Source organism: Emiliania huxleyi (genome assembly GCF_000372725.1).
Source record: "Emiliania huxleyi CCMP1516 unplaced genomic scaffold EMIHUscaffold_528, whole genome shotgun sequence".
Lineage (NCBI taxonomy): Eukaryota > Haptophyta > Isochrysidales > Noelaerhabdaceae > Emiliania > Emiliania huxleyi.
Genome location: NW_005198030.1, coordinates 39,386 through 62,980, shown reverse-complemented (window position 1 = coordinate 62,980; position 23,595 = coordinate 39,386). Strand labels below are relative to the sequence as shown.

Here is a 23,595-nt window from a genome sequence, read left to right as displayed (position 1 = left end):
TCCTGATGGGCGAGGAAGCCGCCGCCGCCCGGCCCCTTGAAGTTGATCTTGTCCTTGAAGAGGACCGCCGGCGCGCGGAAGGCCTGCGTGACGAGCTGCTGCAAGAGTCCGAGCCCGACCTCGCCCCAGCCACGGTGGTGCTTGACAAAGTTCTCGACGCGGCAGATCCGCACCTCCCCGTCGACCCTCGACCTCTCGTCGTGCAGCAGCCACGGGTAGCACGCGCCGCGCGGCAGCGCGGCCGCCTCGTCCGCCATCGCCGAGAGCGCGGCCGCCGTCGCTGGCGGCAGCGCCTGCCGCAGCGTCAGGTACCCCTGCTCGTCCCAGAAGCGGAGCTGCTCCTGCGAGAGCAGGTAGCCGCTTGCAAAGGGAGAGAGCGGGTACGCGAGCGGCGAGGCGGCGGCGGCGTCGAGCTGCTGGACGACCGACGCGCGCAAGGCAGCGCGGAGCGGCGCCTCGAAGTCGCGAGGGCTCGTCGCTGCTGCGTGCGGGTCCTTGCCCGCCTCGTCGTACCGTCGCATCCGCAGCACGAGCGGCCAGCGAGGGTCGGCGTCGGCCGCCGCAACCTCCGCCGGCGACATTGGCCCGCCCTGGTGCTGCAGGGTCACGCTGCTCGCCTCGGAGAGCCGCTCCTCGTAGCCCGGCACCGTGGCGCACAGGTACCGCTTTGCGCCGACGTGGTGGTGGCACAGGTAGGCGATGTCCTGCGGCAGGCCGAGCGCGCCGAGGAAGTCCGCGCCGATCCGCTCATGGTCGGGCGTCCCGCAGCCTCCCATGCCTGGCGCGTGGCCCGCCTCCAGCCCGCAGAGGTGGCCCACGTCGTGAAGCAGGCAGGCGAGCACGGCCATGTCCGTCTCGCCCGCCTTGAGCGCCGCGTTTGCCGTCTGCACGGAGTGCTCCGTGATGGACATTGGCTCGCCGATGTAGTCGCTGCTGCCGTGGCGCTCGAACAGGCTGAAGAGCCGTCGCGCCGAAGCGTCCACCACAGCCTCCACGTCGGACGCGTCCTCCGCAGAGAGCGGCCGGAGCGCGGGCTGGACGAACGCGGTGGAGAGCGAGCGGTGGGCGAGCGCGGTGGAGAGCGAGCGGTGGGCGAGCGCGGTGGAGAGCGAGCGGTGGGCGAGCGCGGTGGAGAGCGAGCGATGGACGAGCGCGAGCGAGCGATGGTTGAGCGCGGTGGAGAGCGAGCGATGGACGAGCGCGGTCCGAGCGGGCATCCAGACGTGCCCGGTCTCCCGTGATTCTGATGTCTCCGACGGTCAAAGCCAGGGTCAAAGCGCGAAAGGACAGGCGCGGCCGATCTTTTTCTTTTTTCAAGTAAACTCTAACTGCCTGGGGTGGCTTGCATTTTTGCCGTCGCCAGTCGCCCCCCAAACGCTACAGCGGGGGCGGCGGCGGCGGCGGGGGCGGCGGCGGCGGCGCGACGGGGTGGGTAGGGGGGTGGGGAGGCTGCTGTGTGCGCTGCGCGCACCGCACACCATACTCGAGTACGGCGGGAAACAGACGGCGAGGGGGGCGCGGCGGCAGCGGCGCAGCGCGCGCGCGGCGCGCGCGACGGACGGAGGGGCGGAGCAGAGACCGCGCGCGCGGTCGCTGCCTGCTCCGTCTGTCCCGGAGCGCCGTCTGCGCGGGGTGCGCGTCAGGAGAGGGGGCAAGCGTCGGAGAGGGGGATCCACTCGAGGTCATGTCCACACATAGATTCCAAAGCATTGTTAATTGCAAAAAGGGGGGAAAGGTGAGGTCCCTCGACCCCAAAACAAGACAAGCCGTGGGTGCGCTCTACCTTGTCGGATGATCCGACAGACGGACGCACGTCAAACTATTCGTTCAATACATCTATATTAATTCGGCCGTCCGCGAGCCCCTAGCTCGCCGACGGCGAGAGAGATGCCACGAGGGGTCGCGGTGGCGTCCATCGCCAGGCTCCCTAGCTCAACCGACGACCCTCGTGCCTCGGGATCGTTCGACGGCCGATCGTCATTTGATTATTTTCTATTCGCTTGCTCGCCGCTTTGGCGTGGAGGCATCGACCTGGAGGGAGGGTGTAGAGGATGTAGAGTGTAGAGCGCTGTAGAGCTGTAGAGATGTAGAGCGCTCTGGAGCGCTCTGTAGAGCTGTAGAGCTCTACATCCGCCGCGTGACGAGGCGCCTGCGTTGTAGAGCGATGTAGAGGCGCTCTACAACGTGAAATCTCTACAACAAACTCTACATCATAAGCGGCGAACGAGGCCCGTTCGCTCTCCGACATGAGGCGCGTTGCACCTGCCAGTGCTGCCCTGGCCTTCTGTCTGCCCGCCCAATGGGTGGCAGGTGGCGTGCCTCTGCTGCTGTGGCATGCCTCACGGCTGCGACTGGCCGGCGCCTCGGCGCGTCAGCTCGGCTCGGCGTAGCGATAGTGGCCAGCGCAACTCGCCTGGACTCAACGCTCAGCCAGGGGCTCCCGCACGCGCTGGCGCGAGTCATGGCGCATGCAACGCGCAGCAATGCTCGCCTCGCCTCGCGCAAAATGCGACCGTCCTCGCAGCCGACAGTCCACCGCCTGCTAAAGAAGCACTGCGACGAATGCGGCACCGGCGACGCATGGCAGGCTGGTCATGACGCAGTTATAGGGTGTTGTGTGCCGTCAGAGTGACTCTCTGTGTGTCAGGGATAGTCAGGGCCGTCCATCAGAGCTCCAGTAAGCTCGGAGACACCCCATTAGTGCGACTCGACCTCTTTGAGTTACTGCCTTCCCGGCGGTTTGGCTGTAGAGCCTCTTGTCTACAACAAACTCTACAGCAAAACCGCGCTCTACATCGCTCTACAAACGCAGGCGCCTCGTCACGCGGCGGATGTAGAGCTCTACAGCTCTACAGCGCTCCAGAGCGCTCTACATCTCTACAGCTCTACAGCGCTCTACACTCTACATCCTCTACACCCTCCCCCAGGCATCGACCTTTCGCATTCATGCACAACTCTGGGGTCTGACTGAATGCACATATGCACTGGCCTGTCACTGGCATCGACACTGGAAAGAAACCGTGCGCCCACATAAAACCCGGTAAGTTCCTGCACCGCGTACCAGCTGCCCTCACGCAGCTTCTCTCACAACTCATCAGCACTCAGGAGCGTGCACTGAGCGAGCGTGCAATGGGCCGACGGCCTAGCGCGGGAGTATCTTTTCTTTTTCCAGGTGGAATTCTTTGGCTGGAACGTCAGAAAAAGAATTATGCAAGAAAAGAATTCTACGAATAAAAGCCCCTCTCACAGCAGACTGGCACGGACTAGCACGCCACAAAAGTCACAGAAAAAGAAAGAAAGAAAACAGACAACCCAAGGGAGGGATAGTCCTAGTGTGGACGTTTTTTTTGCGGTATCTTGATGTATCTCTCCAATATCTGACTGTATCTCCCCGTATCTCCTTGCATCTCCTCGCATCTCCCCGTATCTGCCCGTATCTGCCCGTATCTGCCCGTATCTGCCCGTATCTCGTATCTCCTGGTGTCTCCCGGTATCTCCCGGTATCTCCCGGTATCCCGCCATATCCCGCCATATCCCGCCATATCCCGCCGCGGTACCGCGAAAAAAACCATCCACACCAGGGATAGGGATGGGAGGACGGACGGCACGCCGCCACCACACAGGGGATTTTAAGGAGAGGAGTGTGTTGCTAGCCGTCGCCCACCCTTGGGCGTCTGCCTCTTCCTATCTCTCATCACTTCCTCGCCGATTCTCGCTGCAAGCTTCATGCCACCTCGCGTCAAAGAAAGAAAGAAAGAAAAGACACAACCTAAGTGACATTCTTAGATACGGCACTTGGAGCACTTGGAGTGCAGTCATTAACCTCACATCCAGGGCCGGGGAGCTAAGAAGCGCACCCAGCGGGCCGGATGATCGGTATCGGGTTGCGGGCAAGAGAGCCCTAGCCCTGGGGGGTGCGCGGTCGCAGGGCCATAACACGGGTCTCCGAGGGTTGGCTCCGTGTACCGGGTTTCCCCTTAACTGCAGAAAACGCACCCTCTACTCGGAGCTAAAGAATACTCTCCGAGTGTTAGTCTGCGCTTTGGGTTTCCCCTAGCTGCGGAGCGCCCCCTCTACTCGGAACTAAAGAATACTCTCCGAGGGTTAGTCTGCGCTTTGTGTTTCCCCTAGCTGCGGAGCGCCCCCCCTCTACTCGGAGCTAGTGGACACGACACTAGCTAGTGATACGAGAATACGTACCGCCCCCACGCAACTACTCGACGATAATACGAGAATACGCAGCAGCGAGACGCCTTTAAAGAAACAGCGAGGTAAAAAAGTTCGGCGGCTATGATAAACCGAAAGTTGTCGTACAACGCGGGCGAAAGCAAAGCAGATGACGGGCGCTTTTGCCGCAGCGATGCCCGCAGCCTCCCGTGCCACGCGCGGGGACACGCACAAACAAACATGGTTTCTACCACACGACGCGATCTTTGTCAAGCGCAACAACTTCAACCCCTGCTGCTCCACGAGACGTTCGGCGGCGGCTTCTCGCCCACCGCCGTTCTCAAGCTGCGCCGCCTTGCGCGCAAAGTCGCGCGCGGCAGCGTCGACCGCAAGGCCTACTCGCCCAAGTACTCGCTCTCTTTTATGTCCCACCATGCAGAGCGCATCTCTCTCTCTGTTGACTGTTGTTGTGCGAGGCGTGAACCGCGCCATTCGCTCTCACCTGGCAACCCTGTCGTCTCTTGCGGCGTGAATTGTGCTTGCAGAGCGAGAGAACATCCTCCGCGCCGGATCCTTCTCGAAATGACGCGAATGAGCCGGGGCATCACTGCCGTCAGCACCCTCCTCCTCCTCCAAGCTAGTGGTCTGAACGTCGCTTTGCGCCCACGAGCGCAGCGTCCGCGCTCGCGTGCGCCGATCGCGACACCTGAACCATCGCCGCCGCCACCGACCGCGTCGCTTCAGAAGGACAAGCTTGCAGCCAAGGCGCGGGTGGCGGCTGCAAAGGACGAGCTGGCTGCTGCGGCGGAGCGGCGCGAGGCTGAAGCACAGACAGCGGAGAGGTGCGCTGCAGAGGCACGGGCGGCGGCAAGCCGATCGGCGGCCGCCCAAAAGGTTGCGGACGAGGCGGCCGCCGCGGCGTCGGCCGCGGAGCATGAGCTGGCTTCGGCGACGGCGGACCTCGACGCGGCGGCGGCGGCGCTGGAGGCGTGGGAGAAGGAGAATCCGCTCTCAGCGCTCGGCTCGGTTGGCGTGGCCGTCGGCATCGAGGTTGGCGCCGCAGTCGCAGAGACGGCGGGCAAGGCGCTGCTCTCCAGCCTGTTCGGCGAGTCAAAGTCGGAGCGCGAGGCGCGCGAGGCGCGCGAGGCGGCGGTGGCTGCGGAGGCCAATGCCGAGGCCGAGGCGGCCGCCGCGCGCGAGCGCGCGGCGGCAGAGGCGGCGGCGGCGGCGGCTGAGGCTGCGGCCGCGGCGGCGGCAGAGGCGGCGGCGGCAGAGCGCGCGGCTGCGGAGCGGCGCGACCAGGAGCTGCGGCAGAAGCGGGAGGCGGCAGAAGAAGCATTGCGTGTCCAGAGACCGCGCCCGCTGAGCGACGTCGCGGCGACGCAGGCGGCCGAGGCTGCCGTCAACGCCGCCGCCGCCGCCGGGCTGATGGACGCCGATGCGGCGGAGGAGAAGAAGCGTGAGCTGCAGCAGGCTGCCGAGGCGCGTGAGCGGCTCGGGCGCCTCCGTCTCTTCGAGTCCGACCTAGCGCTGCTGGGCTTCGAGGCTGTGAGCGAGGACGACCTGCTCGCGCTGGACGAAAAGGCGCTGCGGGCGCAGTTCCGCCTTCGGTCGCGCGAGCTGCACCCTGACGCCGCAACCGAGGAGGAGCTGGCGGGACGCCCGTCCGTCTATGAGCTGAACGCGGCGTACACGAGCTTGCTCAAGCTGGTCAGGTAGCAACCCTGCTCTCTCACCTGTTTCTCCTCGAGTGTCGAAACGCCAATATTTACTGCATGTTTCCGAGTATGCGATTCTCAGAAAGAAAAGAAAGAAAACGGACAGCCCAAGGGAGGGATGGGAGGACGGCACGCCGCCACCACACAGGGATTTTAATGCGATTCTCATTTCGCCGTTTGGGCGGAGATCTTGTTCTTGTTTCTAGTACCCGCCACGCGCCAGTGAGCGCCACGCCCGGTCATCTTCTCACCCGCTGAGGGCTCTGAGTCGTGCCCCTGGCCGCCTGCGGCTGCGCATCCGCATGCTGCATGTCGGCGCGGCCTCGCCGATCGTTGCGGTTTCTCCACACCACACACAGCCGACACGCGACAGCCGGACGCCCCCCGCGCGCGCAGGCTGCCCGCGAAACGGCTCAGCAGCGGCTCAGATCGCGTATGCGCTCGGTAGTGATAGCTACGTACGCCATGAAGCATCTCAGCAGCAGCACGGGCACAGCAAACACACCTGGCCTGAGCTCGCATGTCACCCGCACCTTGCCGCGAATCGGGCCATCAAAGGTGTAGACGAAGCCAGTATCGGGCGAACCCTCCAAAAATGTCTGCAGCACCAGCTCGCCGGGATACGCGCCGCCGAAACTGCTGCCATTCACACGCTTCGAACAGCACCTACTTCAGCACCTACTTGACGAGAGTGTTGTACGTTGAGCACCGCTCTACCCGGAAGCCGGTGATGAAAAGGTCGCGGTTGCCATTGTGATCGTACTCAAAGGGCGTCCAGGCGTTGCTGCAGAACAGCTGCTCGCCGGCGGCGCCTCGGACCACGGCGACACCAAAGTGTGCTTCCGCCGCCGCGCGGAGTGTTGCCTCGCGCTCACCGCCATACCGCATGTGTATTCGCGACTCAACACCCTCTAAGAATTTAAAGGCCCACTCCCCGCCCTTTCTCAGAGCTGTGTTTGCGCTCGCTGTGCGCTCTCCCGTTGCTTCATGTTGCTGGCTACTCTGGAGTCCTCCTGGCTGCTCTCCGCCCACCAGCCGGCCACAGGCCGTCAGTCTCACCGGCCGGCGTCGAGAGAACGGCCAGACTCGACCGACCGGGTGTCGCGCCGCTGCCTGCTTCTCGCGCCGCTGTAGCAGCGCCAGCGGCTCGGCCGCGCATCCTTCACACACGCCGCCACGACCAAGCTGAGCGGGCCCAGTGTCGAGGTCTGGTGCGAGCTGCATGTGAGGGGCGGCTTTGGCCACAGCAGGTCCACCAGACGGATCTCAAAGCTTGCCGTCGGCGTGCTGTCGTGGCGAGAGCCGAGACCGCTGCAGAGGAGCCGAGTGCAGTGACGATCCAGAGGCTACCAGGGCCACCAAGTGGTAGCCCTTGTCAATTATGAGCAGGGCTGTGCTTTGGTGGGGTTGTGCTTGAGCATGTGTGAAGTGGGAGTGCGTGCCGGCGGTGTCTGTGGGTGAAACGGGCGTGAGTGAGGCCGTAAGAGCCGTGGTATGAGCCAGAGTGGGCTTCATCACCCAAAATAAGGACGGTTTGGGACAGCTCAGACTTGGTACTGATGAGCCTGGGCCAGGATGGCGACTGAGAAGTCGAGATGGTGGGCTGAGAGCAGGAAATATCGCTTCGTGGCACTGGCATCGCGACAAGGTCACGCGCGGACTCTCCAGCGTCTCAGCTCACCATCTCGCCTTCTCTGTCGCCCTCCTGGCCCAGGCCCATCAGTAGCAAGCCTAAGCCGTCCCAGACCGCACTTACCTTGGGTCTGCAAGCTCACACCGGCTCGTGATGCCACGGAGAGGGCTCGAGATTGTCTCCGGTGGACCCCATCCGAGGCGATTGCGAGGGCTTTCCGGAGGCCAACACCGGCGCCACCGACCGTGAAATGTCCCGACCCGCAGCCCTCATGCACCAGGCGCAAGGATTCAGTCATAATATGTAGGCCTTGTCTCCCGAAGTTTTGAGCAATAGCCGCAAATAGTACTTTTCGGCAGTTCATCGCGACACGTCCAGGTGCCGATGAAGCGGCTTCCCAGCTCACCACCTCGCCTTCTCTGTCGCCCTCCTGGCCCAGGCTCATCAGTACCAAGTCTGAGCTGTCCCAAACCGTCCTTATTTTGGGTGATGACGGATGAAGCCCACTCTGGCTCATACCACGGCTCTTACGGCCTCACTCACGCCCGTTTCACCCACAGACACCGCCGGCACGCACTCCCACTTCACACATGCTCAAGCACAACCCCACCAAAGCACAGCCCTGATCAGAATGGGCAAGGGCTACCACTTGGTGGCCCTGGTAGCCTCTGGATCGTCACTGCACTCGGCTCCTCTGCAGCGGTCTCGGCTCTCGCCACGACAGCACGCCGACGGCAAGCTTTGAGATCCGTCTGGTGGACCTGCTGTGGCCAAAGCCGCCCCTCACATGCAGCTCGCACCAGACCTCGACACTGGGCCCGCTCAGCTTGGTCGTGGCGGCGTGTGTGAAGGATGCGCGGCCGAGCCGCTGGCGCTGCTACAGCGGCGCGAGACGCAGGCAGCGGCGCGACACCCGGTCGGTCGAGTCTGGCCGTTCTCTCGACGCCGGCCGGCCAGGGTGGCGGCCTGTGGCCGGCTGGTGGGCGGAGAGCAGCCCCAACCGGCGTGGGGGTGCTCAGGAGGCAGCGGCGGCCAAGTGTCGACACTTGCTCAAAGTCGAAAGGGGGCGTGGAGTGGGCCTTTAAACAACTGAACTCTCTCTCACAGCAGACAGGCCCTCTAAGAAACGTCGCGGCGAAGTAACGGCTCGGGGACGGGTACGTGTTGCACGAGTATGATGGTTATTTGGCCAGCTCCATGGAAAAGAGAAACATCTCCGCAGACCCCCCCCGCGCGCGCTTGAGTCGAGAAGGACTCGCGCAGCGGCCTCGTTCGCCTGACGCGCCCACCTTTCGCCCGCTCTGTCTAGCGCTGGTGGAGCTCTGGCTCTGCACCTGCACCACTCGAGGCAAGCCGGGCTCTCACTCCCGGAGTATACCCGAGATCCTATCTCGAGCGAGCTTCCAGCAGGCTGCAGCGCACGCCATGCGCTCTCATGCTGTCGGATCAGCGGGCGCTGTCGCGCAGGTTTTGCAAGCCCGCACCGCCTCAGAGGACCCGGCTAACCCCGACCGTGCCTTCACCCGCCAGCCGGAGCAGTCGCCGCAAATCACCTCGCCGCACAGCCGGCAGTGGTGCTTTCTTCGGAGCAGCCCAAACTTCTTCTGGCATATGTTGCACCCGCGGCGCTCGTTGTTCGGCACCCACCCCGGCTCTTCACTCGTCAGCGCCAGCGCCGGTTCGGGGGGCGCTATTGAGCGCCGGTCGGCCACCTCTGGGGCCGGGTCCGGCTCAGAAACGCTGCCGTATATGCCCTTTGCCGAGAAGGCGAGATCGACCAGCGCCGACCAACGCATCTTGAGCCAACCGCTGCCCCTGGCACCTTCTTCTGCAGTGACCTCACCACTAGCGCGCTCGGGTGCGGGTAGATCGGCGGGGGGGGGAGTTCTGGCTCGCTCGACGGCTTCCTCCGTTTTGTCGGGGGCGGCTGCATCGGTGGTGGGTGCAGGCGAGGAGGCGGTCAACTCGGCGGAGCCCTCCCTCTGAACTCGCGCCCGCAGCTCACCGGCAAGCGCCTCCACCGGCATCTCCTCCCAACGGCCCGACGACGAGAGCTTTTGGAACGCGAGCGACAACTCGGCGGCGAGTGAGTCACGGCTGCGCCGCGCCAGGTGGAGCTTCACGTAGAATATGCTGGCTACCAGGGCAATCACGGGGATCCCTGGCAGAAGGTCGATGGCGCTGCCCGTCGACGAACATTCGCACGCGAGTGCCAGAGATGCTAGGAAGACGGTTCCATCCTTGCAGGTGTCTATCGCGTTGGTTACGCGGGAGGCGTTGATGACGTACCACAGCTTGGCCCGTGGCGTGGTCATCCAACAGGTCATCTGCATGTAGAGGATCGAGCTAGCCGCAAGCGTGAAGGACGACATGGAGACGCTCAGCATGGTGGCGATCATGGACGTCACGTCGTCGACACCAACGCTGCCAGCCCCCTCCATACTGTCTCGAATCGTCGTCAAGGTTTCGGCCTCCTCGTACGCAGGAAAGAACACCATGTACAGAACCAAGGCCGCGATCACACCAGAGTTCATGAGCTCATCCTGTGTCGACCCGATCAGCTCCTGTGCCGCTTCCATGTCATCCTCGACGAGGTTGCCGTCATCTTCCTGATTGATGCTCGCAAGCGTCAGCAGCCTCGAGACGTTGAGGCAGCCGCCGAGGTGAGCTATCGGGTCCTTGGCTCCGACCACGCCAACGAGCTCCAACCGAGCAGCCTTGGCCATCTCCGGGATGGTCGCAGGCCTCACCATCTGGGCCCCGCCGCTGGCAGCCCGGCGAAGGTGGCTCATTGCGCCGCACTTGAAGAGGAGTAGCGTACACCGTGGCACGGCGCAGGCAGGTGTCACTGGGCGCGACGCCGTCTCCTCCCGCGAGTCGCTCCTCCCCGACTCCCCGAAGGACGCACGACGCGGAAGTTCATTGCGCGGTACGGCATGTACCGGATGTAGGGAGAGCCGTCAACCTCCGTCAAGCAGGAGGGGTGGGAAAACGGCCTGCCACCACACAGGGATTTGTTCTCGCGCACTGGCACTAACGCGCCAGCCCCGTGCCCAGTGTTGTGCGTTCCTCCAGGAGCCCCAAGGGGGCAAGAACCACCGACAATAGGCAAAAAAATCCATCGATCTTTACCGTATACAGCTCTTACAAGCTGTTCCTGGCGTAAAATTATTTTTCGTGAGAGAATAAATGAATAAATAAAACGGACATCCCAAGCTAGGGCTGGCTGGGTCGTGAGAGAAAGAAAGAAAGAAAGAAAACAGACAACCCAAACGAGGGATAGGGGAGGAGGACAGGGTCCACACCTGCACGAGCAGGATTTTGGAAGGACGATCAAGGGGACACAGGTGGGACAGAAGAAGCCGACAAGGTCGCAAGGCGCGCTACCTACCCGACGCTCGAGCACGACAACTACGACCCCGGCCCCCTCGCAGAGCGCATCAGGCGCGACAAGCGCGAGTTCTCCGACCACTCCTCCGACGACTCCTCCTCCGACCGCGACTCATGCGGCACCGGCTCCACTAGCGAGGCGAATGACATATTCGACACCCTCGAAGACCATCTCGGCTACGGTTCCGACTCCGGCTTCGGCCAGTAGTCGACAAGCTGCCGAGCCCAAATCACTCTGTGTGCCACATTTCTTGTTGGCTTCTAAAAATCTCTCTCCCAGGTGGGCTCTCCTGCTCCTGACAAGGGACACGACAGGCTCGCAGCGCGGTGCACGGTGGAATCCCAACTCCACTGGCGGTCTCATCTCAGTCTAGCGACCTTCCTCCGGGGTCGTGAGAAGAAAGAAAGAAAGAAAACAGACAACCCAAACGAGGGATAGGGGAGGAGAGAGGGCTTTGCTTAGGATGCACACTTGGAGCACTTGGAGTGCAGTCATTTAACCGCACATCCAGGGCCAGGGGTCAGCAGCCCGAAATTCTTTTTTGCAGTGCCAGTCCCGTACCCGGTGTATAAAGATAAATAAAACGGGCACGCCAAACGAGGGGTGGGAGAAGGACAGGGTCCCCACCTGCGCGAGCAGGATCTTGTAAGGACGATCAGGGACACAGGGGAACGGGAGCGGGGAGCGCATCGCGACATGGACGGGGGCTGGGCAGGGTTCACCCACACGACAGGGTCCCAGGGATTCCTCTCTCGTATAGGACAGGTTGCACCCGGCGGCACGGGGGCAGGCGCGGGCCTCCTATTGGTTGCGCTCTCCTAGTTCTCCTGCTCCTGACAAGGGACAGCGACAGGCTCGCAGCACGGTGGACTCCCTATTCCGCTGGCGATCTCTCTCGACTAGCGACCTTCCTCCGGCTTCTCACCAGCAGTCTCTCACTACCACGGGCACACTGACAGAGGCGGCCAAAAGGCTCACGTGGGTGGCAGGGCGGTGATAGGAGTCTCCCACTCTGTGGGCTTCGCTAGAGGTGCGGCCCCTGCGCGTGTCCTCGCCCGTGCGGTCTTGAAGGGGAAGGGGAAGGGGCTGTGTGTGTGTGTGTGTGTGTGTGTGTGTGTGTGTGTGTGTGTGTGTGTGTGTGTGTGTGTGTGTGTGTGTGTGTGTGTGTGTGTGTGTGTGTGTTGTGTGTGTGTGTGTGTGTGTGTGTGTGTGTGTGTGTGTGTGTGTGTGTGTGTGCCTGCGGGCGCTGTGCGAGCCGCCCTGAACGACCACAATGTTGAGCGCGCTCGAGCACCGAAGCACCGTACGGTGTCGTGCGAGGGGGTTTGGTCGTAAAATTCTTTCTGGCTCCCGTGGTGTACCTGTGTTAGTGCCAGTGCGCGCCAGTCCCGTGCCCAGTGTTGTGCGAGGGAGTTTGTTGGAGCACTTGGAGCACTTGGAGTGCAGTCATCAACCGCACATGTACATGTTGTTGTTAATGCGTAAAATTCTTTTTGGGGGCGCCGGCGAGTGCGGGCTGCCTGGCGCGCTCGGCTCTGGCGCGGCGCGCTCGGCTCTGTCGCGGCGCGCTCGGCTCTGGCGCGGCGCGCTCGGCTCTGGCGCGGCGCGCTCGGCTCTCGCGCGGCGCGCTCAAAGCTCGGCGCATGGCACCGAGCAAGGCCGTGCCGCATCCTTCTCAGCATGACCTCCTTCGAGCTTACGCGCGGCTGTGGGCGGTCACTGAGTTCGTTATCATCTACGGCAACATGTTCCTCGTGCCGGGCTGCGAAAGCTTCTTCCCTTCTGAGTGCGTCGAAACGCCCGTCTGGTTCTGGGCACAGTGCGTTCTCTGGCTCGCCATCCTGGCCGTGCCGTCTCGGCTCCTCGTCAGCCTCTCCATGCTTGTGCGCGTGTCCATGTTCGTGGTCCAGTCGCCCATGATCTGGGAGAGTTGCCACTGGGCGAACGCACTCGAGCTCGCATGCGTGGTCACGCTGCTGCTGTGTCCCGCCACCGCCGTCGTTGACCAGACGAAGGACCTCGTGCGCACCATGATCAGCCTCTTCTACATCGGAGCCGGCTTCTGGAAGATGAACACCAGCTTCCTCGACCCGACCGTCTCGTGCGGCACCATTTACATCGCGTCGCTGCTGGCCACTTTCGCGCCGGAGGGCCTACTCCCGCCGTGGCTGGTGACCGCAGCTCTCGGTAGTGCTCCGTGGATGACGATCATCGGAGAGATGAGCATCGGCGTCCTCCTCCTCCTGCCCAGCCGGCCCATGCGCCGCGCCGGCTTCGTGCTATCCAACATGCTCCACTACGCGATCTGCATCACTCCGCACCCGAACGCGGTGCCGCTCTTCGGTGTGTTTTGCTACACCCGCCTCTTCTTTGTCATGCCCGAGGCGTGGACGGTGGCCCTGGCCGAGGTGGTGAGCGCGCCGAGGACCTCGAGCGGCCTCGCGTTCCGGGTCGCCTCCGTCGCCCTCGCGGCCTGGTCCGCCTCGCTCACCTCCGACCCCGGCATCGTGATCAACTGGGGCATCCCCGCCCAGACCATCCTCTGCCTCATCGGCGCGAGAGTCGTGCTTCTCGACATGCGGCACGCGGCCGCGTGGGCGGAGGCGGGGCCCATCGGCCTGGGCGCCGTCGGCGGGCTCGCCAGCCGCCTCCTACGCGCAAACGGCGCCTTTTGGGTGCTGGCGGTCCTCTTCTACGTGTTCGGCGCGCAGACGCTGGGCCTGATGGACATCTCTGCGACGAGCCCCTTCTCGCACATCCGCGAGCACGGCGGCTCTAACCACCTCCTCATGCCAACCTCGCTGCTGCAGCAGTGGGAGTGGAGCCGCGGCACGGACGGGTTTGGCGGCGGCGTCGTCCGCATCACGAGCTGCTCGAGCGACTACCTCAACGCGCTCTACCCGTGCAACGTGACGGACGAGCTGCGGCCCGGCATCCGCGACATGCTCCACTCGTTTGGGCACATCGGCCACGAGTACCACCCGACCGTGATGCGCATGTTTGGCTCGCACAGGATCCGGAGGCACGTGCCGCACTGGACGGCGGCCGGAGGGGGGCCCTTCCCGGTGTACACCGTCCCCGGCCTCGAGCTGCGGCGCATGCTCGCAGAGGCGCGCGCCGCCAACGAGTCCTTCGTCCTCGAGTACGACACGCTGCCCGGCGTCGTCGGCGACGAGAAGTGGAGGCACACCGCCGTGCAGTCCAAGGTGCGCCTCGAGGAGGACGGCGCGGGCGGGATCAACTGCCGCGTCCTCCGCCGCCCGCTCGACGAGGCCGAAGAGTGGGCGCCGTGCGGCGAAGACGAGCTCCCGCTGCAGCCCGCCCCCACGGGCCTCCTGATGAAGTTCTTGGTCTGGTTCCCCTACCCCGTGGTCGAAGGGGTGTACGAGATTCCCTGCATTGACTAGGTTGGGATGCTGTATGTCAGATGACAGTTCCCTCTGTCGAGTGTACGCTTTTTCGTGAACTTGTTCGTATGTAGAGAGATCTCTCCTTTCGTTGTGTACCGCGCGGCTGTGAACCTGTGTGGTCCGCGTGTGGACCGTGCCAGATTGGAGAGAGATTTATGATTTTCAGTGTATGTGGCTCTTTGCTCTTACATTCCCGCGTAGCGCGTAAGAGGACTCTCTGCTGTGTGTGCTGTGTGACAGGGTTTGCGATGAGGATTTTGTGAAACCCAACCAACAAGAAATCACGATTCACGTGACGACTCTCACAGTGACTCAGTGATTTCTAGAGAGTGATTTGGGCTCGCCTACTGTGCTGCAAGAATGGTTGGGCAGCGGTGTGAACAACAGTTAGTGACCTCGGCGCCGCCCCCCGGGCAGGTGCCTGTTGATGGGTCCAGGTGATAGCCAGTGGTGAGATAGCCCTGGGTGGGGAATCCATACGCCAGATCGCCCGACCGCGTCCCGGGGGCCCTCCGGAGGCCGAGGATCGCTGTGACGGACCGGGACGAGCTCTGAGTGGTAAAGTGTGATGCCGGCGGGCCGTGCAGCAGCTTCTTGATGGTGCTTCGCCGGCGTGCGTCCCGGAGCGGTCCCGGTTGGGCGGTCCGGGGGAGAAAACTCAGGACAACGCCGACACCGCTCTGATTCGACTTTGACTTCAAACAAAGACAGTCGCACGCGCCACAGCGCGGCGCGTGCGACTGTCAGGATCGGATCCGTCAGTTACTCGAGTAGTTGTGTTCACGGCGCGATCGTGTATGTACGAGTACTGACTGGGTAACCTCTTCCCAGCCCATGCTTTGCTCATGCTTCGGTGTGAATCACGCCCGCTGTGAAAACAGTTGGCGGGGGATTTTTCGCCAGTCAATAGAGCATGAAAATACCTTTCAGACGGTACCTTTCTGTCCTTCAGAGTCGAAGAACTCGTCCGGTGGCTGGCCGCCAAAGTGGCTGGACGGCGCCGCGGCGCACACTGGTGGGCCGCGGAGCACACTGAGGGAGCTGTCCTCGGCGCAGCCGTTCGGCTCCCGCGGCCTGGGTGGTGGCAGTGGCACTCCCTGAGGCTCCCTGATTTTAGCCCCCCGCTACCCAGTCGCAGTCGTGCGACGTAGCGGGGGGCCACGACTACGTTTACGAAAACATAAGTTGTTGCGCGAGGTGTGAATTGTTCCGCCCCCAGAAGCCCCCCATTTCGCCTCGAGTCGCAGCAAATCTTTTGACGATGCACGCGCCCCAAAAGCGGCGGCAAAGGGCGGGTGACCGCAGTGCGTTCGCCGTTGCCTCTGAGGAATGGCCGAGGCCGGCGCGAAGGCTGCAGTCGCTGCGCTCAAGGACGCGACCCTGATCAAGTCCAAGAAGGCCGACTGGCGGCTCGTCGCCGCGGCGCAGGCCATGCTCCGCGGCGATCACCCAGATGAGTTCGCCGCGGCTGCGGCGATGGGCAAGCCGATAAAGCAGCGGAGGGAGGTCTCAAACTGGTTGGACAAGCTCCGCGAGCTGGAGCGGATGCGCGCGTCGCTGCGCAGCCAGCCCGGGGGCAGCGGATCGGCGGCGGGCAGCAGCTTTCTCGCGCAGGTGGGCAGCAGCCTCCTCGCACAGCCTTGCTGGATTGACGAGCATGCACCGGGCGTGCAGCAGCTGCGCGTGTCGGCGCCGGTCATCTCGCCCGGCAAGCAGCACGCGACGCGCTCGCTTAGCGCGGTTGTGACGACGCCGCTCGGCTCGAAGCGTCCGGCCAGCGCGACGGTCGAATACACGCTGCCACCCGACGGCGAGCCGGCGAGCGCCTCAAAGCGGCGCGGCGACCGGCACCGCAAGCGCGAGGAGCGCGCCATCAGGTCAATGGACTTCAGCGAAGCAGCGCAGACCCACGCCTGGGTACGGCTGCCAGTCGATGCGCCACCGTATGGGCTTTCTGCGGAGCTGCTGCTCAGTTCGGCTTGGATTACGCGGCATCTGACCCTGATCGAGCCGGGGAGCTTGGTGGTGGGCGAGCTGCAGCTCGTTGACGAGTTGACTGCTTTTCGCGAGATCCACGTGACGGTCGACGACGCCCACTTCCGCCCCTTGTGCGGATTTCCCGGATATTTATATCCGAACGTAGGCGATTTAGATGACTACCTCAAGAATCCGGTAGCCCCAGACGGGGAGAAGTGGCCGTCGTCGATGTTGGAGAGTAATTGCTGTGGTGCGCCAGTGCAGCTGATGACGATCACCTCCGACGTGAATGGGGTAGGGCGATCAACAGATGCTACGATGGTTGCTTGGCTGCGTCACGACTTCGAAAGTGATGGCTGGGACCACGTCGCCTGGGACTTGGTAGGACGCCACCAAGTCAGTGGCGCGGTGGCGATGGGACGTGTGCCTGAGACGTCGTATGAGTACCTTGCAAAGTTCTATGATGATTTCTATGGAGACAGAGCCACGTTGCGGCAAGACCAAGCCATCATATCATCTCTGACTGCGTCGAAGACCTGTGCTCAATGCAAGGGTGATGTGCCGGATGTTGCGGTGCGCTGGCGATGCGATGCGTGCGACTTTGATTGTTGCTTGGCGTGCGGCACCTCGCAGCAGGAGGACGGCCTTAGTACGGCGGTGGGGTATGATCTGCCTCCCGCGGCGGGAGAGTCCCAAGCCGAGAGCAATCGTCGCAGGGAGCGTCACCGCAAACGCGAGGAGGCAGCTATTCGCGATCTTCACAGGTGGTGCGTGGGAGGTCGCGTGTGCGCGTGACCGTGCTCCGTGGTGTATTTATTTCGAGTTTTGGGACTTTTTGTGTAAATGTAGCGGGGGGCCCCGCCGGAGGCTGGTTACTGATTTCTGGTATTTGTTGAGCACTCACTCTCTGGTCACCTTCGCCGGGCGAGCCTGGCTCTCGCTGCGCAGCGGCGCGACCTTCGGTGAGGCTGCCGATCGTCGAACTGGCATGAGAAGGGCGTAGACTACGCCCTTAGCATGAGAGCAACCTGCCCAACCATTCGCGGCGACGAGTCGAGAGAGGCGAGACCTCGAGAGCGACCGGGGGCCGCGTTGCTTGTCGTGCGTGCTTGTTGTGCGTGCTTGTGAGGGGCGCGCGGCACACGACAGGCAGGCTGGCAAGCAGCTCGGAAACCCTGACCAGGAGGGTCGGAAACCCGCATGGCAGCCTCGAACGACAAGACCGCTTCCCTATTCGTCACCAAGGAGAAGTTTCTATCCGCAGCGAGAGAGACGTCGCTGCAGGACGCCACCGCCGAAGCCTTGTGGCAGAAACTGGCCGACGCCTCCTCGCAGCGCATCATTGCCGGCGCAACAGCGCCTCGGGAGGATGCGGCGAACGTGAACCAGTGGCACTGGAGCGAGCAGGACCTGTTGCCGTGGTGTAAGGAGCGTCTCACCGCGCTGCTGGTCGGCGTTGAGGCCTCTGGCGTGCCCGACAAGGGCTGGGTGCGGGTGACTGGGCTGGAGAGCTGCACGGGCGAGGCATCAGTCTCCAACCGGAAGGGAAAGCGCATCGTGGCCTACGAGCTCGACGTGAAGCTGAAATGGCAGGGCTCTGTCGACTACGACGACGTGGAGGGCACACTGATTCTGCCCTACGTGTCTGAGGACGTGTCTGATGGAGCCTATGAGGCGCGCTACGCGGGAGTGCGCACACCACCGGCCGACCATCCACCGTCCGACGCCCCATATCCCTAGGTCAAATGGAGCGCGAAGGAGCCGAACGATGGCTCGCACCAGATGGCGCTGCGCTACTTGAAGAAGCAGCTTCCGCAAATCCAGGAGAAGCTGAAGGTCTTTTATTCCGAGATCAACGCCAAGTGAGGGAGGGAGACAGCGGCGGGTGCCTGGGACGCGGCCGGCGAAGCGCGCGCATGCCTCACATGCGGCTGATTCGGCTTTGACCGTGTGGATACCGCGGCCCAGACCATCGCGCATCGGCATCGCGCTCCCTCCGCCCCTCCCGCCGCGGGGCGGGCTCCATGGGCATGGCGCCGAGCCGGTAATGCACCACAAACGCGCACTCGCGGTGTCTACCGTAGTGATTATAGCTATGTGCTGTTTGCGTACAGCATAATGTTTTCCGCTTTTTAGAGGCAAGCCACAGACCCGGCTCCGGGGCCTCCGGCCGCGGCTCTCTCCAGGACGACTCGCCACAGCTGGGCGCGCGCCTCTCGAGTCTCGTTAGACGACACGAGCGTGTGAGCAGCAGCAGGACTGTGTCCAACCTCGAGTCTCTGCCGACTTTGACACGCGCGAAACCCCACGCAAACCGTTCAGCGTACTGGCGGCACTGCGGGCGCCCGGCCCGCAAGTGCCTACATGTCCTCGCAAGCCCGGCCTGGGCGCTGGCGGATTCGTCCCCACCGGCTCCGCCGCCAACGCCCGCGGCGCCGCACGATGCCAGCCTCAGCCGAGCTTTGGCTTCTTTGGCGCGGGCTTGTCGGCCTTGCGCTGCTTCGCCGTCACCTACGGACAGATCACGCTCTGGTGTCCGGCAGCCCAAGCCCGCCTCCGCCCCCCCGGCAGGCCCGGCCCGCTTCGCGCCTCGGACGCCTTGATTGCGTGCTGGCCAGTCAGGACCACGTGGGCCGACTTTGTGGACTGCTGCGCCCGCTGCAGCACGCCCATGTAGGCCATCGCGCGGTCGTCCTTCTGCTCGGTCATCTGCGCCTCGAAGGCCGCCATCCGCTTCTCCTTGCGCTTCTTGGACGGCCCCTTGCCGTGGAACTTCCACGAGAGCTGCCGAAAGGCCTCCTTTTGCGTCATCTTGCGGCCGTACTCGTCGAAGTAGTTGAGCTGCACGCCCTTCTCCGCCTCGCTGCCCTCCTCGTAGTTGTGCAGCCCCGCGCCCTTCGAGTCGAACATCCGCCCCGCCGCCTCCTTCTCCTCGCCCAGCATGTTGCGCGTCCGCGCCATCTGCAGCGCCGCCGCCAGCCCCGACGACACCTCGCGGTCGTGCAACCCTTTGAGCTGCTCATCCTCGTCGTCGTCCTCGTCGTCGTCGTCGTCGTCGTCGTCGTTCCCGTGCCCGCCGCCGCCCTCCCCCACCGCGCCCCAGCCGCCCGCCGCGCCCGCCTTCTCCTGCTTCACCTTGACCTTGTCCTCCTTGCCGCCCTCCGCCGCGTCCTTGTCCTTGTCGCCCGCGCGCTCCTTTGCCTCCTGCGCGCGCTTTCGAGCCACCGAGGGGAGGTCGGAGCCGGCCGCCGCCTCGTCGATCTCCTCCTTGGCCTGCACCGACTTGATAAATTCGGACGTCTCCGAAAACTCAATCGATCCCTCGGGCGGCGGCGCGTCGTCACCCGCCGGGATCCCGCCCTCGTCCCTCCGCTCCGCCGCCCACCTCTCCGCCTCCTCGAGCTGCGCCTGCAGCCGCGCGGCGGCGTGGTCCTCCGACCGCCGCTCCGACGTCATCTTGCCGACCCGGCGCGCCCGCGCCAGCGCCGAGTACAGCTCCGCGTCCACCTCCGCGCTCTCCTCCTCCGCCTCGCCCGCGTCGCCCATCTCCACGTCCTCGCCGCCGCCGCCGCCGGCCGCAGCCGGACCACGCAGCCGCTCGGCCGCACGGCCCTCGGCGATCTCGAGCGCGCGCTCGAATCTCTGCGCGCGCTCGTCGCGCCCCGCCTGCGCCTCCGCCGCCCGCTCCTCGGCGCGCGCCGCCCGCTGGCCGCGCGAGCCGAGGTTGGACGCGCCGCCGCCGACCGCCTCGGCCGCCGCCATCGCGTCGAGGTCGAGGGCGCCGGCCGAAGCGCGCGACTTCTTGCGCAGCTTCTTCTTCTCGCGGTGCGCCGGCTTCTTGAACCCCGCCGCCTCCGCCTCCGCCTTCGTCATGTAGTCCGCCCCCACCGCCAGCTTTGGCACCGCCGCCGCCGCGCCGCCGCTGCTCAAGTCGTGCGCGGCGAGGACGCCGCCCGACGCCTGCTGCGCGGCGAGGCGCTGCTTGACGGCGGCGAGCTTCTTGAGCCGCGCCTCGTCGACCGACCCCGACCCGTCCAGCCGCACCGTCGCCCGCTCCTTGGGCTCGTCGTACTTGTCGAGGATGGACGAGCCTCCGAGGGGGTCGTCGCGCTCGCGCACGCCGCGCGCCGCGTCGCGCGCGCGCTCGCGGCGCTGCTGCTCGGCCATCGAGACGTTCTCGAGCAGCTCGTCGCCCTCGCGCAGCGCGTAGCTCCCCTCCTTCTCGTCCAGGATCGACTCGTCCGCCAGCGTCAGCACGACGTCCTCGCCCGCCTTGAAATCGTCCGTCGAGTGCCCCACTAGCGCGCCGCTCAGCTGCGACTCCTCGTCCATCTCGTCGTACCGCTCGCCGAGCCCTGCCGGCTTGGGCTTCCCCTTCCCCTTCGGCCGCGCCCGCCCCTCCGCGCGCGCCTTTGACCGCGCCGCCTTGGCCGCCTCCTCGCCGCGCCGCGACTTGGCCACCCACGCCGCGGCCGAGTCCATTTCCTCGCCGTCGAGCTGCTCGCCGATGCCCTTGCCGCTCACCTTGGCGTGGAGCTGCCGCTTCCGCTTGGCGTCCTCCAGCTTGGCGCGCATCGCCTCCTCCTCCGCCTCCTGCTTCCGCTGCGCCGCCAGCTCGCGCCCACGCTCGGCCGCCTCGGCCTCCTTGTTGGAGCCCTTCCCCTCGGCCAGCGGCTTGAGACCGAGCTCCGCACGCACGCGGTTCGTCTCCTCTATCGAGGCGCTGACCTCCGACCCCGTCTCCTTGACAGCCATCGAAGGGATGGAGTCCATCGAGCGGCGTGTTCTCAGAGGGCAGCGAAAGAAAAGAAAAAGCTGCTCGCGCTACTAACTGCTCGCCACACACAACTCCCTCACCGATGCCGCTGCGCGTGCGGGTTCGCAGGCAGGTCTGTGCTGACGAGCCCGGCCTCGGCGAGTTCCCACTCGACGTCGTCGACGCCGTAGGCGTCCCCGCCGAACGCGGCGAGCCCGACGCACTGGCGCAGCAGGTCGTCGTCTCGGTACATGAGCAGCGTGGGCAGGTTGGCGTCGGGGTAGTCGGGGATGCAGTCGTGGTGGCCGATCCGGCAAAACTTGACGGCGCGGTGCTTGGCTGCGAGGCGCTCGAGCAGCACCTCCATGTACGCCGACGGGTAGTGCTTCGGCTTGTGCAGAAAGACGACGACGCCCACACCGTCGCCGGCGCGGTTCACCTCGGCCACAAACTGCTCGCGCGTGATGAGCACAAGCGTGCCGAAACCGCCCGCCAAGCCCTTGAGCTGAGCGAGCCGCTCGGCGCGCCACTGCTCGAGCGCATCCGTGTCGGCCGACGCGTCATCGGAGCAGCCCGGCGCGCCACCCTCGGCGGGACCCAGCCTCTGCTGCAGCGCCCTGTCGCTCGCCTCCTCGGGCTCCCACGCCAGCGCCGACGCCGCCTCCTCGAGCGGTGGCAGGTTGCCGAGCCGGCGCTGAATGTCGTCCCAGTCGGTGCTCACCGGGTCGCGGGAGCGAGACTCGGTCGGGAGAAGCGACATATGTGTGTGTGTGTCGCCTGCGACGCCGCACCAGTCTGGCCGAGGCGAAGAAGAGAAAAACACTTTTTATGGCACAGCCTGAGAGGCTCACTTGGCCGCGTAACGCAGCTCCGCCGCGTCGAACCGGTTCGCCTTGAGGTACTCTGCATTGTATTCGCCGGCCGAGGCTGCGGCGCCCGCCTCGCCCGCGTAGTCGGCGCGCAGGTGCGCGTTGAGGAAGGCGAGGCCGTAGCTGTTGACCATCCGGTGCTGCTCGCCGATCTCGAGCGGCGTGTACGTCTCGCCCGGCCGGCTCAGGCTCTTGCTCTCGCCGATGCCGTTGCCGTACGCCGGGTTGTAGAGCGCGCACGAGGTGAAGCTGACGTGGCCGCCGCGGACGAGCTCGACGAGGGCGGCCGGCCCCTCGTGGGTCTCGACGTACGCACGCCCCGCCGCGTTGCCCGCCTCGCCGATCACGGTGTCCTCCGTGCCGAGCATCACCATCACCGGAGTGGTGCGGTCCTTGCGGGCAGACGTGTGCAGCTGGCCGCCGCCCGACATGGCGATGGAGGGGCACTTCATGATGGCCGCCTTGACGCGCGGGTCCCGCACCTCCATCGCCGCCGCCGTCGAGAAGCCGCCAAAGGACATGCCGCTCAGCGCCGTCCGGTCGGTGTCGACGCGGCCTGCGATGTGAGCGGGTGGGAGCACAGGACCGCGCTGTGGACACTCTCACACGATGCCGAGGGGGGGAACCCGATGGAACGGGCCGAGTGCGTGTCTCTTCTCGGCCGCCCGTGGGAGCGCACGACCACTCTTTCATCTAGGTGCGAGGCTGCCCGCGAACCGCGAGTCTGCGCCGCGAGAGAGCGCCTCCATGCAGTCCAGCAGGAATAGCATGTCTGCGGGACGGTCCGCCTCCATCTGCGCGCGCGCCGAGCGCGTGCCGCCCGGCTTGACGACCGCGCCGCCGACCTGCGTGTATCGCGCGGAGCCCGGGTGGTCGCACGCGACCACGCAAAAGCCGTGCGAGGCGAGGAACTCGGTCCAATAGATATAGCTGGCGCGGAAGGCGCCGGAGCCGTGCGAAAAGATGACGAGCGGCCACGGCCTCTTGCACGCGCCACACGGCCGCGCGTCCCGCACCGCCTGGTTGGGCCACGTACGGTCGAGCTCCTCAATCGTCAGGCCCTCCCGATAGCCTCCGATGGCGTCGTCCGACTCGGCCGCGGCGATCGAGCCGGGGATGACGCCGCGGCTGAGGAACTCCGAGTACAGGTTGCGCGGCTGTGAGGCGGCCTCGCTCGCCGCGGGATACCAGATCTCCGTCTGCAGCTGGCGAGGCCCGCCACTGTCCGGGTCGGTGCGGCTGCCGTCGGAAAACTGCACGGTAGTCACGCCGACGGGAAACGGACCCGGAGGCATGCCGGTGGTTGGGACGGAGGTCGACATGGCGCGGGCGCCGCCAGCGAGCAGGATTCCACTCACGCGGCGCAGTGCCATATGCACGTGTATCGCTTTGGCTGGCAACAGCAGCGGGCAGTGCTTCCAGCTTGGGACTCGAAAAAATTAGGTGAAACTTCGTTCTGTTGTCTTCCCGTCGCTCCGCGCCGGACCCGGAGGGTCCATGCGACGACATGGACACATACGATGTCGGTTGGGATTTCAGGTGGTTCGTACGAGGCGGGCCGACGGAGCAGCGCTGGCCGTTAGGCAAGAGCGGCTCGTCTCCCGGTCATCGCTCACACTTGAACCCCCCGCTTGTAGTGGCGCCCGTGGGCGCCACAGCAGGAGGCCCCGGTGG

General features: G+C 64.8%; 7 protein-coding genes across 7 annotated transcripts; 3 read left to right on the top strand and 4 right to left on the bottom strand.

Moving 5' to 3' along the window:
* Positions 1 to 494: 494 nt before the first annotated feature.
* On the bottom strand, positions 495 to 962 carry EMIHUDRAFT_47734 (hypothetical protein; the record flags this gene model as incomplete). The annotated part of the gene is made up of 1 exon (XM_005766011.1): positions 495 to 962. A coding segment is annotated over one exon (468 nt), but the record flags the coding sequence as incomplete, so codon positions are not given.
* Positions 963 to 4,758: 3,796 nt separating this feature from the next.
* On the top strand, positions 4,759 to 5,886 carry EMIHUDRAFT_119795 (hypothetical protein; the record flags this gene model as incomplete). The annotated part of the gene is made up of 1 exon (XM_005766010.1): positions 4,759 to 5,886. One exon carries the CDS (start codon positions 4,759 to 4,761, stop codon positions 5,884 to 5,886), a length of 1,128 nt encoding a protein of 375 aa, XP_005766067.1.
* Positions 5,887 to 9,050: 3,164 nt separating this feature from the next.
* EMIHUDRAFT_49505 (hypothetical protein) lies at positions 9,051 to 9,200 on the bottom strand (the record flags this gene model as incomplete). The annotated part of the gene is made up of 1 exon (XM_005766009.1): positions 9,051 to 9,200. A coding segment is annotated over one exon (150 nt), but the record flags the coding sequence as incomplete, so codon positions are not given.
* A 3,352-nt stretch (positions 9,201 to 12,552) lies between these two features.
* EMIHUDRAFT_470707 (hypothetical protein) lies at positions 12,553 to 14,316 on the top strand (the record flags this gene model as incomplete). Its single annotated transcript, XM_005766008.1, has 1 exon — positions 12,553 to 14,316. The coding sequence occupies one exon, from the start codon at positions 12,553 to 12,555 to the stop codon at positions 14,314 to 14,316; it is 1,764 nt and encodes a 587-aa protein (XP_005766065.1).
* Positions 14,317 to 17,418: 3,102 nt separating this feature from the next.
* EMIHUDRAFT_371041 (hypothetical protein) lies at positions 17,419 to 18,408 on the top strand. The gene is made up of 2 exons (XM_005766007.1): positions 17,419 to 17,970; positions 18,037 to 18,408. Exons 1-2 carry the CDS (start codon positions 17,497 to 17,499, stop codon positions 18,160 to 18,162), a joined length of 600 nt encoding a protein of 199 aa, XP_005766064.1. The 5' UTR covers positions 17,419 to 17,496; the 3' UTR covers positions 18,163 to 18,408.
* EMIHUDRAFT_459524 (hypothetical protein) lies at positions 18,407 to 21,812 on the bottom strand (the record flags this gene model as incomplete). Its single annotated transcript, XM_005766006.1, has 8 exons — positions 18,407 to 18,807; positions 18,925 to 19,287; positions 19,522 to 19,824; positions 20,041 to 20,115; positions 20,245 to 20,367; positions 20,470 to 20,658; positions 20,758 to 21,082; positions 21,154 to 21,812. The coding sequence occupies 8 exons, from the start codon at positions 21,810 to 21,812 to the stop codon at positions 18,748 to 18,750; spliced, it is 2,097 nt and encodes a 698-aa protein (XP_005766063.1). The 3' UTR covers positions 18,407 to 18,747.
* Positions 21,813 to 22,610: 798 nt separating this feature from the next.
* On the bottom strand, positions 22,611 to 23,294 carry EMIHUDRAFT_246769 (hypothetical protein; the record flags this gene model as incomplete). Its single annotated transcript, XM_005766005.1, has 1 exon — positions 22,611 to 23,294. One exon carries the CDS (start codon positions 23,292 to 23,294, stop codon positions 22,611 to 22,613), a length of 684 nt encoding a protein of 227 aa, XP_005766062.1.
* Positions 23,295 to 23,595: the final 301 nt, after the last annotated feature.